Source organism: Rosa chinensis, chromosome 3, assembly GCF_002994745.2.
Source record: "Rosa chinensis cultivar Old Blush chromosome 3, RchiOBHm-V2, whole genome shotgun sequence".
Classification (NCBI taxonomy): domain Eukaryota; kingdom Viridiplantae; phylum Streptophyta; class Magnoliopsida; order Rosales; family Rosaceae; genus Rosa; species Rosa chinensis.
The window spans coordinates 15,536,676-15,555,799 of NC_037090.1; the positions used below are offsets into that span (position 1 = coordinate 15,536,676).

A 19,124-nucleotide genomic window follows, 5' to 3' on the forward strand; every position below is an offset into this window, starting at 1 on the left:
ATTGACTAAACAAATTCTTTATCGGTTATTGTTACGCTGGGCTCTGTATGTCCTGTTATTCGATCTGTGGTTTTCCCTTATTCTTGACGGGTATTTTTGAAGTTGTTTGGAACTTAATTTCAGATGAAGTTAAAGATAGTTCTTTGCAGATTGTATAGGCCGGTATGTGAAAACTGGTGAACTGTGAATTAATGTTTCCTTATCCCTCACGTATGCTGGCTATGGATGAACTTGATAAGTGTTGTATATATCTTATTTTTGAGTCTTAAACTTTATGTTAGTAAAGCATATGTATGAACTGGGCAAATGATATGAAAATGGAAAGTAACATTTTACTTTGCTATTGGAAAGGTCTCGCAAGGTAATAAAGACCACTCTGTCAGCATAGACTTGGTCAACCTACTGATGTAATTGAATGTATGCTCATTTTGTAAGCTGTATGTCATTGAGAATCACAAGCTCCAAGGCGAGCATACCTTGCAGGCAATATCCTCAAAGGTCCAAATATGGTGCGATGCAATAATGTTATTCACCTAACAATATTACTCGTTAAAAAGCCCTTGAAATCTAAGCCATGAGCTGCCATAATTTTGCTAAATGTTGGTTCAGGAGAGATCGATTGAATGATAACAAAAGATATATATGCTCCAAATCCTTGGACTGTTGAACAGATAGAATTCTAACCTCACTGGAATGGATAGTACACACCGCACCGCACCGCAAGTATATATCTGACCCAAAATTAAGAGACACATCCGGATATTAGATAATACTATACTAATTAATAACAGGTACGTGAAAGGTAGAGTGATATCGTCAATATCAATAAGATATTGTATCGATTAATATTGAGAAAACTTAGTATAGTCCTCCTCGCATGCCCGGCTGGAATTAACCGTTAAAGTCCCGGTCTCAGTAATTGGGTCATCAAACACGAATTCGAGCAGACTGCAGAGGACCTTGGAAAAACGTAAACCTCCGATATTAAACCAGACACGTCTATAATTCCACCAAGCCAACATCCTGATCTGAAACCTAACCGTACCGCCGGGGCGAGCCTTGGCTTCTGAAATTGGCTTGGCCACTTTATCTTGGTCGACGAACGTATTGCTGGTTGTTGAGAGTTTGAAACTAACAACGGTTTGGTTCCTCGAAGTCACATAAAAGGGAGGACTCACCGGCTTCGCTGCAAGCAAGAGTATCTCGCGTGGGTCATCCTTATTCATCATCTTGTAAAACAGCATGGCTTCGATGCTGTGAAAGTCGAGACCCAGCTTTACGTTGGGGTTGATAACGAGGACCGTCAAGTCCAACGTGGCGGTTAACTCGGGGCCGGCAGTCACATCAAGTTGGGTCAGGACGGCCGAGTCGATCTGGAACACTGGTGTTTGGGGGCGGAGCACCGCATCCTGGATAAAGCTAAACAGCTCATCGGATAATACTAGGATGAAACAGCAGCAGGCAAAGATCACTTGCCAACGAGGAATTGAGCGAGTCACTGTCGTGTCCATGATACTATTCTTTTTCTTTTTTTCTTTTGGCAACCGTCTGAGACTACTTTTACTCTTTTGATTTGTTTAACTCTGTGAGGCGGATAGAGTTGGTGTCCTATTTTTTTTTTGATTGAAAGGGAATTATATTAACTCAACAAAATACATCAAACTAGGGATAATATTCTCCAAGTGAGAACTCCACAAAACTATCAAATACAACTGGCAGTAATCAACTCATGGATCCAAGGAGGTCCTACCTCCTTGCAAAACATAGCTCGAGTCAAGGACAAGGCCGATCTTGCAAGCTTATGAGCCACTCCATTGAGACGCCTCTTCACATGTTTCCAAGAGATCATTTCAAAATCTCGCATCTTTATCCGAACTGCATCTAAGATTCCCCCGATATCACTTAAATCCCACTTAGTACAATTTAGGCCTTTAAGTATGTTGAGTGCATCCCCTTGTATTGCAACCCTATTCAACCCCAATTCCTGACAATACTTTAATCCATGCCACAAAGCCAAGGCTTCGGTTGCTGCAGGTTTAATAGGAACTTGCATTGGAGTAGAGAAAGCCCCAACCAGGTTACCAACACTATTAACAATGACAGCACCTAACCCAGCACAACCCTTCTTTACATCCACTGCCCCGTCAAAGAACAATTTGGCCTCTATCATACTCGTATCCTGATGAGTATTACAATCCTCAAATTGCTGTTCTCCATATAACAAATTATTGTCTTGCTGCGCCTGGGCAAATTCAGAATGCCATTCCTCACACCTTAAAACAATCTGTTTGGCCTCCATTTCTGCTTTACCATGCAATACATCATTCCGACTCTTCCAAATCCACCAACTGATTAAACCAAATAACTCCAACTCACTCTTATTACCCACAGTGGCCACATGGATTAGTAAATCAATAAATGAATTCTCCTTCCAGTGCTTAACGAAACCTCTTAGTAACCTAATTCAGTGAGGCGGCCGCGGATAGAGTTGATTATTCTAATATATAATAACCTAATTAAGAATAATATTTGGAGAAAAAATTTTTATACACTTTTTTTTTTTTAAATAAAGGGCTTGTACGGCTACCCTCAAGCCTTTCCAGCCTTAATTGATGAAACTGCCGAATACAAAGAGGGGACAATGAACACATTATTTTATTAAAAAAAATTATATATATATATTTATATATATAATTTATGTGTCTGACATAAACTCTAGTGACTTTTTTAAATTATAATAGGTGTTTGGCTCCAATTTTATTTGAGCTGGTCAACAGTCTCTTTTCTTACGCGGGCGTGCCAGCACCGTTCGGGTGCGGTCGTCAGGGGTGTCCCTTGACCTGACTTCTTTTCAGCGATTGTTGACGAGGAGAGCACCAACCTCGTCGCAGGATTCTTTGTGTCTCGTGGCCAGGACTTTTGCTGAGCTTCTTGAAAATCACCAAATCGATACTCGATGTTGTAGATTGAGCAGAGCGAGAACCACCGGGAAGTGAGGAGATCTTGCTAAAGCGTGACTTTAGCTTGGCTGGGTTGCTAGGGCGTTACCCTTGCTTGGCTGGTTCCGTAACCATTGTGGTCGCGGCACTACCGTCGGCTCCCGAGGAGACTAGGACCGAAGTACGTTGACAGAGGGTTTGGTGGCACTAATAGTCGGCTCCTGAGGAGACTAGGACTTAGAGTGTGATCACCGATAAGAGAAAGAGAAGGAGAGGAGTTGCTCTTAGAGAGGTTGCTCTAGAGAGAACTTAGATCATCGTAGAGATGTTTGTTGTTGAATGAATTGGTCGGTGTTTGGTCGCGGCACTACCGTCGGCTCCCGAGGAGACTAGGACCGAAGCACTTTGACAGAGGGTTTGGTGGCACTGAAAGTCGGCTTCTGAGAAGACTAGGACTAGGAGTGTGATCACCGCTAAGAGAAAGAGAAGGAGAGGAGTTGCTCTTAGAGAGGTTGCTCTAGAGAGAACTTAGATCATCTTAGAGATGTTTGTTGTTGAATGAATTGGTCTCTTCCTTTCTCTTAGCCTCTATTTATAGGTTTCCAAGCAACACTATTTGGCCTTTAAATAAATCATAATGGAGCACTTAAACATTAATGGAATGTTAGGTTTAAGCACTTAAACACTTAATGGAATGTTAGGTTTAAGCACTTAAACACTTAATGGAATGTTAGGTTTAAGCACTTTCTACTCCTTTATTCCTTTAATTTTTATCTCCACTAAGAACTCAGATATAGCCTTTGACTTCTTCATATGAAATTATCCACCATGAGTGTAGATTATTGTGGTAAAATTTCAGAATTTATTACCATGTGGTTAGGCCGGAAATGCTGCTGGACCTCTTACAGGTCCAGTTTTCCAGTTTTGCTTCTGCAGAAAATTGGACTGATTATTTGAAGGCCTTCCACTCAAAAAAAGCTCTTGAACTCTTCATAAGAAATGATTCTTAGGATGTCTAGAGTGAATCTGGGAAGTTTTAGCTCATTTCGATTTCATATGGTTAGTCTGCCGCCCCTCCTTCCTTGTTTAGCTCGGTTTCTCCTAGCCGAAGTAGGAAAATATGCTAAAGTTGACTTTTTATGCTTCCATAGTAGGCTTTATTTAGCCTCTAAATATATATTTCGAACTTGTCAAAAATATATAGCTTGAGCCACTGATATTGGCTCAATTTATCCAAGACGTGCCTTGTCAGGCCAAAATGTTTATTTTGGGTCCAAACAATAGGATTAGTCTTATAAATATCTTCAGAGATCCTAATCATTGTACGATTCATTAAGTCATAAGTTTGGTGATTGGTTACTCCCCAATCAATATCAATTTTAAGCCACACTAGCTTGTAAAGACATTCTAAATCATCCTATATATATCTTGCAGGATGTGGTTAGAATCATGAGAGAAATTCGTGTATGACAGGCTCGGCCATGCCCAAGGAAAGGTAGGGCACAATTTTTTTGAATATAAGGTTATATATATATATATATTGATATATTTATATATAAATAATAATGAGTTTTTCTATTGGAATCTCCAAATTTACTCACTTGACCTCCTATGCTTTTTACACCTTCTATCAAATTTTCTAATACTAAATTTACTCACTAAATCTCACTGAATTTTCTCAAATAACCTCACTCATATAATTTGCAAACAAACTATTAACTTTAAAATAAAAAACTTAGTTAATTCAATGAATTAATTACTCTATAAATCTTAATTACATATCCATTCCTTAATCAGACAACATAATTTTTTTTCTTCCAATAACAAAAATTAAACACAAGGTACTGAGTTTTAAAAATTAATTTCTAATCAACAAGAAAATAACATGAACTATTTTGTAGTTTTTTTTTTAACTTTTGTTTTTTTTGTTTTTTTGTTTTTTGTTTTTTTCTGTTTTAGCTCTGCAAAAATATATGAAGATTAATAATTTTTTCTTAATGTTTATTTTATGTACCTCATGATTAATTATTTAGATATTTGTTTTTAAAAATTGCTAGCTCATTTTTTGTTTTTTTTTTGTTTGTAAATATAATGGATAGACTTAGATTTAGGTCATAATATGATTTGTTTTGTTTTCCCTCAGAGAAATTTTATTAACACATCCCTAAATACTTAATACACATTCTAATTTTTTTACATTTTTTTACATTTTTTTACATTTATATGGGTAAATGAAATGACTGAAAAGACATTCATATTAGAAAAAGAACTATAATTGGAATTGTTTAATAGCTTTTTGTTCAAGTAAACCCTAATTTGTGTTTGGCCCAAACTCTAGGTTGCTTGACCTAGTAGTAATAGGGTTAAATTAGAAGGATCTAGATTCCTATTCAATGTACGATTCCTTGTATGATTGAGATTCTTTACATTGTAATTCTCTATATAAAGAGACCCCTATTATCAATGAGGATACACAACGATTTCCTCTTAATTTCAGTTTCTCTACAACACGTTATCAGCATGAAGCCCTAACTCTGAAAACCCTAATTTCGTAACTTTAGAAATCTGGCAACCACCACCCCACATATCGAAGCCCTAATCCCAAGGAGCCCAGAACCGGCGGCGGAACCACCGGAACAGGCCGAAATCGACTCGAACCGGCTGTCGGAAAATCCGAACCAGCCCCTGCCTTGAGCCTGCCATGTGCCTGCCCCCTGCGAGCCCTGTAGATAGCTGCCGAGCCCTGTGCGTGCACCTGTCGACACCTGCCGAGACCTGCGCACCCCTGTGCCTGCATCTGCCGACAGCTGCCTAGCCCCTACGCAGCACTTGCCGAGCATCTGCCTGCCATCCTCTGCATAGCCCCTGCAGCAGCTTCGCACAACCCCTGTAGCAGCCCTGCCTAACTCCGGCCACCAGTTTCCAGCAACCCCTTTTCCGGCCATCTACAGTGACTTTTCCGGTCAAATTTTCAGCCCAATTTTCAAGGTAAACTTTTCTAAAAGTTCCCGTTTTTGAAGTTTTTTTTTTTTTTTTCATTCTTTTCTTCTTTTCTCGGGGACTTGCAACCTCCCTTCTTCTACCCCCCTTTCTTCTTCATAGGGGAGACCAAATTAAGTCGAACTGTGGGGGTTCGTGCTCACTCCAAGCTTGGAGCTTGTAGAGTCCTCCAAACTTAGAGTTTGTTAAGATAAAACGATCGACCGCAAACATCATTGTTTCGATCTAATCCAACCCCTCTTGGAATCAAATTTCTTGGAAGCGACTAAGCTCGGAAATTCCTAATTTCTTGGAAGCGACTACGCTTAGAAATTTTATTTGTTTTCGTGGTATCCTTTTTCACTCCGAAACTAACCATTTTTCTTGTTCTCTTTCAGGATGAGTAACCTGAACAAATTGGACTTTGCTCCATTGGGAACAACTAGCTCTGAATATCACAGGTGGGTTCGTGATATCCGCTAGCATCTCAAGGTCGATGGAACCTTGGATAAGATTCTCGAGCCTAGCCAGGACGTGCTAACTGTTGAGCAAGCTCAAGCTTTGGAATCAAATAGAGCAGCCTTAGAGGCAAATAAGGCGAAAGCCATCATCCTAATGACTCGTCATATGGATGATTCGCTCCAGTACGAGTGTATGAATGAAGAAGACCCCAGAAGGCTTTGGTCTCACTCGAAGATAGACTTGGCAACATCTATGACCCCCTGCTTCCTGACCTAGAAGTGAGATGACATAGCCTCCACTTCTGTGATTTCAAGTCAGTTCTTGACTACAACTCGGAAGCACTTCGCATTAAATCCTTAATGGAATTCTGTGGTAAAGAGATCACAAATGCGATGTTGATTGAGAAGACTCTCTCTACTTTCCTCGTCTCGGCATTGATGGTTGCTAAGAACTATCGAATCTATGTTACTGCAAGACGAATCACAAGGTTTCATGAGCTCATTGGAGCTATGAATGTCGCTGAAAAGCATGACAACATCCTTGAGTAGAACTATAATTCGAGATCCGTGGGAACAAAGCATATTCCAGAATCCAATTATAGTCGCGCCCCAAAAAGAGGGCGCAACGAGCGAAACCCTAATCTTAGGGATACATTTGGACATTCTGGTCCATATAATTGCTCTACTTGGGAAGGTAACCGCCAAAATAGGAGAACACGGAACCGAAGAAGTCAACGTGGTAAGAGAGAGGGAGGAAACGCCTCTGGCCATGTTGGTGGCGCCACCAACACTAAGAGCCATCTAAATGACGCTTCCAAAGCGCCTCAATCAAGGGAGTTTGAGCAAAGAGATGTATGTTCTCGATGTGGAGTGTCTGATCATTGGGCACACATTTGTAGAACTCGTGAAGAACTTGTCACCGCCTACAAAGCATATTGTGAAGCAAGAGAAGCTCACTATGTGGAACAAGAAGATCAAGAAGATGATCTAGAGTTAAGGGTTTGAAGACTACAAATCTGGCTGGGATCAATAGATCGCGAATTCTGTTTAAGTCTTTATTTTTCCAAGAGATATAATAGGCAATTGCCATATATTTTTGTAGTAAATGCCAATGGTTTAGTTTTTCTTCAAAGTAGGCTCACTCAAAGTAAGTGTGATGCCTAGGACGGTTATGAGATTAGTGGTACTTAAGCGAGCCTTGCTCCATCGACATCTCTCTACTCACCTGGACACATTTATTTTGGAATTACCGAAAGAAGTTAGACGATTACCATTGTTTTGTGTTAGCTATCATTTTGGATTAGATTTTGTTTAGTCAAAGAGATAATGATGTAACTCCGTTGGCTTATGAATAAAATTTCGAGTTCTTTATGACTCCATTTTGATTATGAGCATATGACTTTTGTGACTACGATGGCTGGGCCATCAGTATTAATTCAAGGATGTGGAATAGCCCAAGTTCTCCTTGCCAAATGACACCTTGATTACTGTCACAAAAACTCTCTACGCTTCTAGGAAAAATCGCACCTATGAATAGCCAACGGATTCCATGCGAAAACGCATGTAGAGAATGTAAATGAGTTCCTTTGCAATACCTCTAATGATTGCGAACAAAGGCGCATCTTAGAGAAGCTTATGTGTCTCCCTAGTGGACTTTATGTCACTATTCGAGCTATTAAATCCAATAAAGTTACGAGAGAAGATCTCTTAGATTTAGACACATATTGGCTTTGTCACGACATGATAGGTCATCCTGGTTATGATATGATGATCCGTCTACTAAAGACTTCACATGGACATCATTTGTTTCGAGCGAAATGAAGCATAAATCAAAAGTTGATTTCTAGACTAAGTGTGACCGACACAGCTGCCTAGGGCACCACCTCAGTCCACCACCAGCCTAGGGCTGGCGCAGTCCCTATCCATCATGCCATGCATAGCGTCCATCATGGTGATGGCGCCCCAGGTGATGCTGTAATCACCAACTTGCTTCAAATAGCGTTTCAGACGCTCAGGCCTAACCAAAATACTAATTGGTTGCTTCTAAAGCCTCTCGCTCCTTTTACAAAGCCCGTTCTTTAGGGAAATAAGGACTAAGACCGTCATATGCAAAGGAAATGAACATACTCATTCTGTTCTTACATAGAATCCATGGAGATTCTGTGGATTGATTCAACCAACTTGCGGACGCTTAAATATTTTATGATATTGGTTGACACGCAAACACGCTGGTCACATGTTGTGCCATTGTCCACCTATAAATGCTGCTTATGCTACACTCCTAGCACATATCAAATGACAACGAGCTCACTCCCCAGATCATCCTATTCAGTCAATTGGATTAGACTACGCTAGAGAGTTTACATCGAAAGACTTTCGATGGATATTGCAATGGGATAGATGTTGGACATCATACTCTCATGCACACACCCAAATGGTCTTGCGGAAACGACTACGATAATAGTTCAGACATTGGTAATGCGCACCAATCTCCTTATATCCACTTGGGGTGATGCAATATCGCATGCAACTATGCTAATTCGTCTACGACCCACCGCTACTCAATGTACCTCTGCGTTACAGCTAGTGACTCGGAACAAGTATCGTACTTAAGCATATTTGAGTGAGCCATTTATGTGCCAATTGCGCCGCCACAGTGCTCTATGATGGGTCCTTACAGATGAATGGGCAACTATGTTGGATTTGAGACTCTAACAATCGTCCGCCACTTAATGCCCTTGCAAGGCGATCTTATTGCCGCTAGATTTGTGGGTTGTCACTTTGATGAGACAGTCTTCCTGTCGTTAGGGGGAGATAAGAACACGGATGTTCAGCAGGAACGACAAGAATTGTCATGGCCTGTCCTCACTATGTCTCATCTCGATCCCTGTTAAAGTGACGAGATCACACAAATATGTTGCAAACAAGCCTACAAGGAAGGACGTCCCTACGAGAGGACGTAGCGCGACCCTACACAGAGGTAGGCATGGCGCCAACACCAAAGAGAGTGGCACTCTACCGTTACAGGCCATGGCCCCAGTTAGGATGCGTGGGAGGCCCGTAGGTTCGAAGGACACTTTGGCACATTTCAATCCTTTGATCATCAAGACTCAAAATCTGTCTCATGAGAATCTTCGGGGTTAGGGTTATCGTTGGGGGACACCTCAACGTCAGAACCTATTCTAGAGAATATAGAGCTCTATGAAACTTACACTAGTGTACATGAGACGTGGGATAGAAACTCCATCATAATTGATGATGTAGTTGCGCATGAGTTTGTTGAGTCAGATGATATCGAACCACGCTCCGTTGATGAATGAATGCCAACGTAGAGAAATTTGGCCTAAATGGAAAGATGCAATCCAGGTTAAGATGGATTCTCTAAAGAACAGGAAGGTTTTCTAGCTAGTGATGCCAACACCTCCTAACATAAAACCTGTTGACTAATGGGTCTTCGTTAGAAAGCGTAGTGAGAAAAAAAGATGGTAATCTCGCCTTATGGCGCAAGGCTTCTCATAAAACATCCTGGAATCGACTACGATGAGACATATTCTCTTGTAATGGATGTCATTGCACTCCACTACCCTGTCAGTTTGGTAGTTTCCGAATAACTAAACTTGCAGCTTACAAATGTGGTCACTACGTATCTCTATAGGGATCTAGATACGGAATATACATGAAGGTTCATGATGAACTTCATTTACCCAAGTCAAGTGGCTGTAGACCACGAAGCGCGTTTACAAAGAGGTTGAAACGCTCTTTAAAGTGACTACTTGATTGGGAAGGGATATGTCAACGGGTTTCCATAACAAGTTTTGGATTCCATCGCGGTTCATGTTGGACATGATCTTCATTAGAAGCCCTTGAAAAGTTAAGGGAAACCGCTGAACACTTGAAATCCGATTTTGAGATGAAGGATTATGGGATAACCGATTATGTCTCAATTTGGAACTTGAGCATCGTGTCGATAGATGCTTAGGCATTTGGACAAGGTCAAACCTTCAAGCACCCCCATGATCGTCCGTATTCTCGATCCTGAAAAGTATCCTCTTCGTCTGAAGGATGATGACGAAGATGTGCTAGAGGCAGAAGTGCCTTACTTGAGTACAATAGGCACATTATTATATTTAGCTCAATGCACAGGACCGGACATCTCGTTTGCAGTGAACTTGTTAGCTAAGGTATAGCTCTACGCCAATGCGACGCCATTTTGATTGGTGTAAAAGATATATTTCAGTACTTGAGATGTACGATTGATATGGGCTTGTTCTATCCCTAGAGAGAGAAGATGGATTCGGACCCATCACACACCAGAAACACCGCCGACGCTGGCCTGCGTTCTCTATCCCCATCCCAAAACCATATAAGTGTTTTGGAAGGTTTTACTGATGCTGAGTACCTCTCTGACCCACACAAAGATCGCTCACAAACTGGTTAAGTGTTCACCATGGGAAAAGACCGTGATATCTTGGAGGTCTACAGAACAGACCGTAGTTGCTATATCTTCAAACCATGCAGAGATTATTGCTCTTCACAAAGTGGTTCGTGAATGTTTATGGATTGGATCCATAATCACGCATGTTCGAACAATTGTGGTTTGAAGTCTACCACAAGATGAGCCTACGAGAATTTAGGATAATGCTGTTCGTTTGAACAAATAAAGCAAGGCTACATCAAAAGCGACAACACTAAGCATAATCAGTAACAACAGACTCTCCTCAAATACCAAAGTGAACTAGGTTCGATCTGAGGATAATGTGGCAGACTTGTTTACTAAGTCATTGCCCAAATCCACGTTCGAGAAACATGTGGCAAGAATTGGCTTGCAGAAATTATCTGAACTCCCATGATCGTAGTCATCAGGGGGAGACACAGACATCAGGGGGAGATGTCTACATGTTCACCTCGAAACGTGAAGGGTGTGTTGTGCTCTTTTTCCCCTTCGACCGAGGTTTTTTTTTGTCCCACTGAGTTTTTGTTACTCGGCAAGGTTTTTAACGAGGCAACGAGAGAAGCACTGCGTTTGGGCAACACAAGGGGGAGTGTTCAAGTAAACCCTAATTTATGTTTGGCCCAAACTCTAGATTACTTGACCTAGTGGTAATAGGTTTAAATTAGAAGGATCTAGATTCCTATTCAATGTACGATTACTTTCCTTGTATGATTGAGATTCTATACATTGCAATCCTCTATATAAAGAGGCCCCTATTATCAATGAGGATACACAGCAATTTCCTCTCAATTTTAGTTTCTCTACAACACTTTTAATATTGTTATAAATTCAAGTTGAAATCTTTGTCATGAGTTCATGACAAGCTTGATTATTAGCAATTATGCATTACAAAATTCTTATGATCATTCATATTGTTTCTTAGTAATTAATAGAAAGAAAATAAAACCTAGTATGATATATATAAACCCTAATTGGAATCTTCTTCTACAAGCTTGACTACTAGCAATTTTGCATAACAAAATCCTTATGATTGTAATGTTGTTGAGTTTCATGATAACTAATGGAGAGAAAATAATAACAATGTAGTTATAGACTTAGTTGGGATCCTCTTCATCTGTTCTTGATTATTTTTCAACAATTTTGACTACCATCAATTTTGAATAACAAAATTGTTAAGATTGTACAGGTGTCATGATAATAATTGAAAGAAAATTAAAATTATTATGATGATTCTGATAATAAATGCATTTAAATTCATTATGATATATATATATATAGAATGTTTTGCTTATGATAAAGTTTAGCATGATGATTTTAATATTGATTTATATTTAGTGATTTTATATAGAATTTTGAGATTTGAGGATAATTTAGGTAGTTTGAGCGGTGTATTTAATAAAATGATAGAATAAGAAATCAAATAGGTGGTGTATTAAGTAAGAGGTGTGTATTAAGTATTTAGGGATGTGCGAATAAAATTTTCCTTTCCCTCACCAATACGCGTTCAACATCATATATTGTTATGTCACATAATCATAGTTTTAACTCTTATTAAACACACACACACACACACACACATATATAAATATATATATATATATACGGAGCCGTTCGAGAGCGGACGTCCGCAACTCAGAAAAAGTGCGGACGTCGCTGCTCCGGCCTCAATCAAGCGTCAACAGTGCGGCGCGGCTTGCTTGAAGAGGCCAGGGGTCTTCGAAGCCAGTTTGCCGTTGGGGGGAGTCGCCGGCGAGCAGTTTGCAACGCTGTCCAGAACCTGCAATTGTAGGTGAGGTCGCCGCTCATAAACCTCCAACCCCGACCTCCTCCGACCTCGATCGCTGCCTAGAAGCCGTCTGGGATGCCTCCGGCGTCCGTCCGGCAAGCCCCCCGCCGCCGTTGAGGCTTGAAAGCAGCTGCTGCGTCGACGTCCGCACTTTAGCGATAGTGCGGACATTCGTCTGTGATCCGCCCTATATATATATATATATGAATGCTTTAATAATTATGTATGTAAATTGGAAGATTAAAATAGATAAGGAAAATAATAAAGAATGCAATCTAATATTATTGAATTGGAAAGTCTATAGAAAATCAATGTAATATTTTGTTGGTATAATTATTGTCCTTAATAGTCATTTTATAGTAGGTTATATATGTCATTTAATAATTCATAATAGATTGAGGTCAAATGAGCAGATTTGGAGGTCCTAATAGCAACATTTAATAGCAATATATGCTAAGGAACATGAAGAAAAAAAAAATCCTTTATTTCAGAAGTCTAGACAACACTAATAACTATGTGTTTTCTTCTTCTTCGACTCTTCAAGTCATCTAGAACTGTAAAAAGTCATGCATCATTATAGCAGAGTCTTTCACTCTCTTCAAAACTTTGAAATCAAATAAATTCTCTTTAAATTTGAGGTTTTTATCGTTATTAAATCCTTCAATTCACTTGCATCATTTGTCATTTTCAATCTTTCTCCTATCTGTTTTTCATCTCCCAATAATCTTTCTCCTATCTATTTTTTTGTTCTTCTACGATGAGTAGACATATTTATTGACATTCCATGATGCAGGTTGAGGTATAGATCAAAATAGATAATTGGTGTTCTTTATTTTTGAAATTTTGTTGCTTATTTTTTATGGTTTCGTTGATTATTCTAAAAACTTGTTATTAATTTGTAATTTTTCGAAATCGAATTAATCGCAGAATCATCAACAAAAAAATTCTCTGCACTAGCCCTGGGCACCAAAAAAAAATTTCGCCCTGGGCATCAAGAACCTCAGGACCAGCCCTGATGTAGATATGACCAGCACATTGACTAGCATGGTGTTGTGGATTTTGGTCAGAGTGGAGGGATTAGTCTACAAAAAGAAGCAAAGAAGTTTTTAAGTGCCCTTAATAAGCAATCAGAGTTGCACCGGAAAGAGACTTTCACAGTTTATGTATGTCGATTTGAAACACTTTGTGTACTTCTAAAATTTATTTAGTCTCCTTTGGTTGGTCACCCATATATTCTGGTTGGTCACCCAAACTTTGGCAAATGGGATTGGCCTAAGAGTTCCAAACATTGACACATGAATTCCTTGATGGGAGAGGATCCTCTCCCTTCATTGATAACTTAAACTGTGTTGGCTGTCTACTCAAGAAGGAGCGAAGACATACCAGTAGGCCTGACATTTAAACTCGTAACCCGCAAACCCGCACGCTAAAAACCCGCACAAACCCGCTCGTTTATTAATCCGGGTTAAAAAAAGCCCGCACGCAAAAAACTCCCCAAATTAACGGGTTTTGCGGGCCAAACCCGTTGGAACCCGTTAACTCAAAATCCTTCCCAAAAAACCATTGCCCATTACCCATACGGGTTCCCTTTATTTTTTTTTTTTCAACCAGAGCATTTTTATAATTTTTCTTATTCCCCATGAGGATCCGACAGTTGGATCTTCGTATAATTGTGAAAAGACGATTCAAAAGGAGATCCGTGAGGATTCGACCGTTGGATCGTAGTATAATTTTGTGAGGATGATTCTCAAGGCGATCTGGGACGATCCAACCGTTGGATCTTCGTATAATTGTGCAACGATGATTCAAAAGGCGATCCGTGAGGATCCGACCGTTGGATCGTCATAAAATTTTGTGAGGAGGATTCTAAGGGCGATTCAGGACGATCCAACGGTTGGATCTTCGTATAATTTTGAGAGGATGAACCTAAGGGCGATCCGTGAGGATCTGACCGTTGGATCGTCGTATAATTTTGAGAGGATGAAACTAAGGGGGATCCGTGAGGATCTGACCGTTGGATCATCGTATAAATTGGTAAAGATGATCCTCTAGGTGATCCGACCGTTGGATATTCGTATAATTTTGAGAGGATGAACCTAAGGGCGATTCGTGAGGATCCGACTGTTGAATCGTCGTATAATTGTGATTTGTGAATTATTTTTTGTCAAAAAAGGAAAGGAAAAAAAAATCTAAAAAGATAGAAAATAAAAAATAAAAAATTTCAAAATAGAAAACCAAAAAAATTCATATAGAGAAAATGGCAAATGAGGGGTTATACACATGAGTCTTAATTGGCTTTAGTTGCTTGGATAAAAAGTTTAAAAAAAAAAATGTTTACTAGTTTTAACGGGTTCCAACGGAAAACCCGCAAACCCGCCGGGTTTGGCCCGCGAAACCCGTTAAGCTAATAGGTTCTTACCGGGTCGGCCCTTTAAGAACCCGCACTGTACCCGCACTATACTCGCACGTTGTCAAGCCTACATACCAGGTACTGAAACCCAGGAACATCATACTTGGATTACAAAAATACAAATCTAGAACTTGAAGCATACTGTGATCCTAAGACCCTCTAGATTCCATATTAAAATGACCACATATAAATGTCAAATGCCAAGAATTTTATATCATGCAGATCTAATTAAACCATGTTTTTGTGTTCAGGTACTATCATCATCTTATTCTAGGATATGAAAATGATAAGAACATGGAACTGGGCAAATGATATGAAAATGGAAAGTAACATTTTACTTTGCTATTGGAGATGTCTCGCAAGGTAATAAAGACCACTCTGTCAGCATAGACTTGGTCAACCTACTGATGTAATTGAATGTCTGCTCATTTTGTAAGTTGTATGTCATTGAGAATCACAAGCTCCAAGGTGAGCATACATTGCAGGCAATGCCCTCAAAGGTCTTGATACCAAATATGGTGCGATGCAATAATGTTATTCACCTAACAATATTACTCGTTAAAAAGCCCTTGAAATCTAAGCCATGAGCTGCTATAATTTTGCTAAATGTTGGTTCAGGAGAGATTGATTGAATGATAACAAAAGATATATATATATATATATATATATATATATATATATATCAATGTTTTAAAAGGCTGAGGCGTAGCCGAGGAGTTTTCGGGAGAGCCTCAAGAAGGCGTTCGCCTTGAGGCATAAGGCGTAAGCCTTACGTATAAATCAGTTGTATTTATGTATATAACTAGTCTTATATATAGAACATGTATTGTAACCAAAAACTAAAATTTGACAACCAAAATCAGACTACTCCCTCCCAATTACACACTGAAACTCAGAAACCAATCACACAGACTGAAAAAAACAGAAGTTGAGAATTGTTTACATACAATTCTGATGGTAATGGCTCAAAGCTTAAAAGCTGATTATCAGCATCATTGTTATTGGCTTCACTGAGATCCCTCAAACTTCTCCTAGGAGTCTTGTCTATGCAGCCACATCATGTGCCCCTGAAAACAAACATATATAACCGTCACGTCACAACACAAACATAACTGTCAATTTCTCTAAAAGATAATAACAGAAGCTATACCAGAATCTAATTATCAGTGATGAGTACTCTAGCCAGCCTCACTATACTTGAAGGTGTTCGATCTGCCATACTAGGAACATTACTGCAATAAGTAGAAACTTAATTGAGAAAGCAATTCTGCTAGAGGTAAAGCCAGCAACTTTGGCCATAATGAAACACCACTCCTTTGTTTTGATTACAAAATGATTACCAGAAACACATGAAAATCCCAGATTGCTATCATATATGAGTAATATGACCAAAGCACATGATAATCCCCAACACTATGGTCTGCATATTCTGCAAACCTTGCCAATACCATGTTCTTTCCCTCATTTAGTATCAATTGCTATCATTGCACCGATTGCTATCATACATGATTTTCATTCATTTATGCTATTATCATAATCTCACATTCCCAGTTGCACCAAAGTGATTAATTGAACAAGAAAAACAAAAAATTTGCTGCAAATCGGATTCACCAGCAAGATCGAGGAAATCAAATTCATACCTTAAATCCTTTGCTGCAAATCCGATTCCAAGTGAGAAAATATCTTGCTCCAAGTGCGAAAAAAGCCTCCTTTAGAGCTAAATCCTTGAAAAAACTCATGGGCTCTTGATGATTTTATCAAATTTGTTTCTTGGGAATTGGGATTTGGAAGTGAAAGAGTCGGAGTTTTGATGGAGGAGGCTGAAGGAATCGAAAATAACTTCAGCTCGAGACCTGAAGGAGTTTTAACTCTCAAAACCACCAAAACGACGTCGTTTTGGTGAAGAAGAAAAAAAAAAAATCTCAGGCGTTCGCTTTAGACGCCTTAAGGCGCGCTTTGGCCGCCTACATCGCCGCCTTGTCCGCCTCTGCGCCTCACCTGCAAAACACACTCATTTTCTACCGCGCCTCGCGCTTTCTAAGCCTTAAGGCGCGCTTGAGGCGCTTTTTAATACATTAATATATATATATATATATATATATATATATATATATATTCTTGCGACTGTTGAACAGATAGAATTCGAACCTCACTGGAATGGATAGTACACACCGCACCGCAAGCATATATCTAACCCAAAATTTAGAGACACATCTAGATAGTAGATAATAGTATACTAAATAATAACAGGCACATGAAAGGTAGAGTGACATCGTCAATATCAATAAGATATTGTATCGATTAATATTGAGAAAAGATAGTATAGTCCTCCTCGCATGCCCGGCTGGAATTAACCGTTAAAATCCCGGTCTCAGTAATTGGGTCAGCAAACGCGAATTCGAGCAGACTGCAGAGGACCTTGGAATAACGTAAACCTCCGATATTAAACCAGACATGTCTATAATTCCACCAAGCCAACATCTTGATCTGAAACCTAACCGTACCGCCGGGGCGAGCCTTGGCTTCTGAAATTGGCTTGGCCACTTTATCTTGGTCGACGAACGTATTGCTGGTTGTTGAGAGTTTGAAACTAACAACGGTTTGGTTCCTCGAAGTCACATAAAAGGGAGGACTCACCGGCTTCGCTGCGAGCAAGAGTATCTCGCGTGGGTCATCCTTATTCATCATCTTGTAAAACAGCATGGCTTCGATGCTGTGAAAGTCGAGACCCAGCTTTACGTTGGGGTTGATAACGAGGACCGTCAAGTCCAACGTGGCGGTTAACTCGGGGCCGGCAGTCACATCAAGTTGGGTCAGGACGGCCGAGTCGATCTGGAACACTGGTGTTTGGGGGCGGAGCACCGCATCCTGGATAAAGCTAAACAGCTCATCGGATAATACTAGGATGAAACAGCAGCAGGCAAAGATCACTTGCCAACGAGGAATTGAGCGAGTCACTGTCGTGTCCATGATATTTACACGTCTGAGACTATTCTTTTTCTTTTTTTCTTTTGGCAACCGTCTCAGACTACTTTACTCTTTTGATTTGTTTGACTCTGTGAGGCGGATAGAGTTAGTGTCCTAATAGTAACCTAATTCAGTGAGCCGGATAGAGTTGAGTATCCTAATAATAACCTAGTTAAGAATAATATTTGGAGAAATTTTGTTCATACACCCCTTTTTTCTATATACACATTATTTTATTAAAAAATATATATATATATATATATATATATATATATATATGTTTAAAGACATCTAATTTATGTGTCTGGTCTAAACTATAGTGAATTTTTAAAGTTATAAGAGGGTTAGTCTTATAAATTTCCTCGGAGATATCCTAATCATTGTACGATTCATTAAGCCTTTAAGTTTGGTGATTGGTTATTCCCCAATCAATATCAATTTTAAGCCACATTAGCTTGTGAAGACATTCTAAATCATCCTATCTTGCAGGATGCATGTGGTTAGAATCATGAGAGAAATTCGTGTATGAGCGAGGCCTCGCTTTGAAATTTTAGAGCGAGGTTAGGGTTTAGGGTCACTTTTCGGTCGCATATCCACATCTCAACCGTTCAGTTTTTAGGTACTAATGTATAGATAATCTGTGCAAAATTTCAACCAAATTATTGATCTTTAAGGTATCTAACTCGCTTAAACCAATAGACGAACTGAATCTGTCCAACTTGAATCATATAAGCTTTAAGGTAGTTATCAATGTCTTAACGACTATCAATTTGGCTGAAATTTTGCAGAGATGATGTATACATTAGTACCTAAAAACTGAACGGTTGAGATGTGGATATGCTACCGAAAAGTGACCCTAAACCCTAACCTCGCTCTAAAATTTAAAAGCGAGCCCTCGCTCTAGATAGGATATATATACATATACATACATACTAGCATTTCTCCACACATGCTTTGCATGTGCAAGTATTATTATTTTTTTCCTGAAAATAAAAAAGAAAACGGTTATTGTAGAGAAGAGATAATGGGAGAGAAAAGTGGGTTGTGGGTTATATTTTTATTTATTTATTTTAATAAAAAATATATATTGTAAATGTCATAACTATCCTTATGATTTAATTAATTCTCA

The 19,124-nt window shown here is 39.4% G+C and overlaps 1 protein-coding gene and 1 long non-coding RNA gene across 2 annotated transcripts; both read right to left on the bottom strand.

Moving 5' to 3' along the window:
• Positions 1–760: 760 nt before the first annotated feature.
• LOC112194185 lies at positions 761–18,135 on the bottom strand. Its single transcript, XM_024334433.2, has 2 exons — positions 17,897–18,135; positions 761–1,409 (listed from the first exon to the last, which is right to left on the bottom strand). The coding sequence occupies exons 1-2, from the start codon at positions 17,996–17,998 to the stop codon at positions 843–845; spliced, it is 669 nt and encodes a 222-aa protein (XP_024190201.1). The 5' UTR covers positions 17,999–18,135; the 3' UTR covers positions 761–842.
• On the bottom strand, positions 15,808–16,977 carry LOC112191866. The gene is made up of 3 exons (XR_005808802.1): positions 16,669–16,977; positions 16,179–16,260; positions 15,808–16,095 (listed from the first exon to the last, which is right to left on the bottom strand). It is a non-coding gene; the product is annotated as an uncharacterized LOC112191866 (long non-coding RNA).
• Positions 18,136–19,124: the final 989 nt, after the last annotated feature.

What these genes read in the sequence shown, in the direction of transcription:
- LOC112194185 (XM_024334433.2), bottom strand. Translation starts at nt 17,998, where the DNA reads ATGGACACGACAGTGACTCGCTCAATTCCTCGTTGGCAAGTGATCTTT. An exon ending in AGCTGTTTAGCTTTATCCAG is followed by an intron (nt 1,410 to 17,896) that starts GATGCGGTGCTC and finishes AGCTTTATCCAG; the next exon opens with GATGCGGTGCTCCGCCCCCA.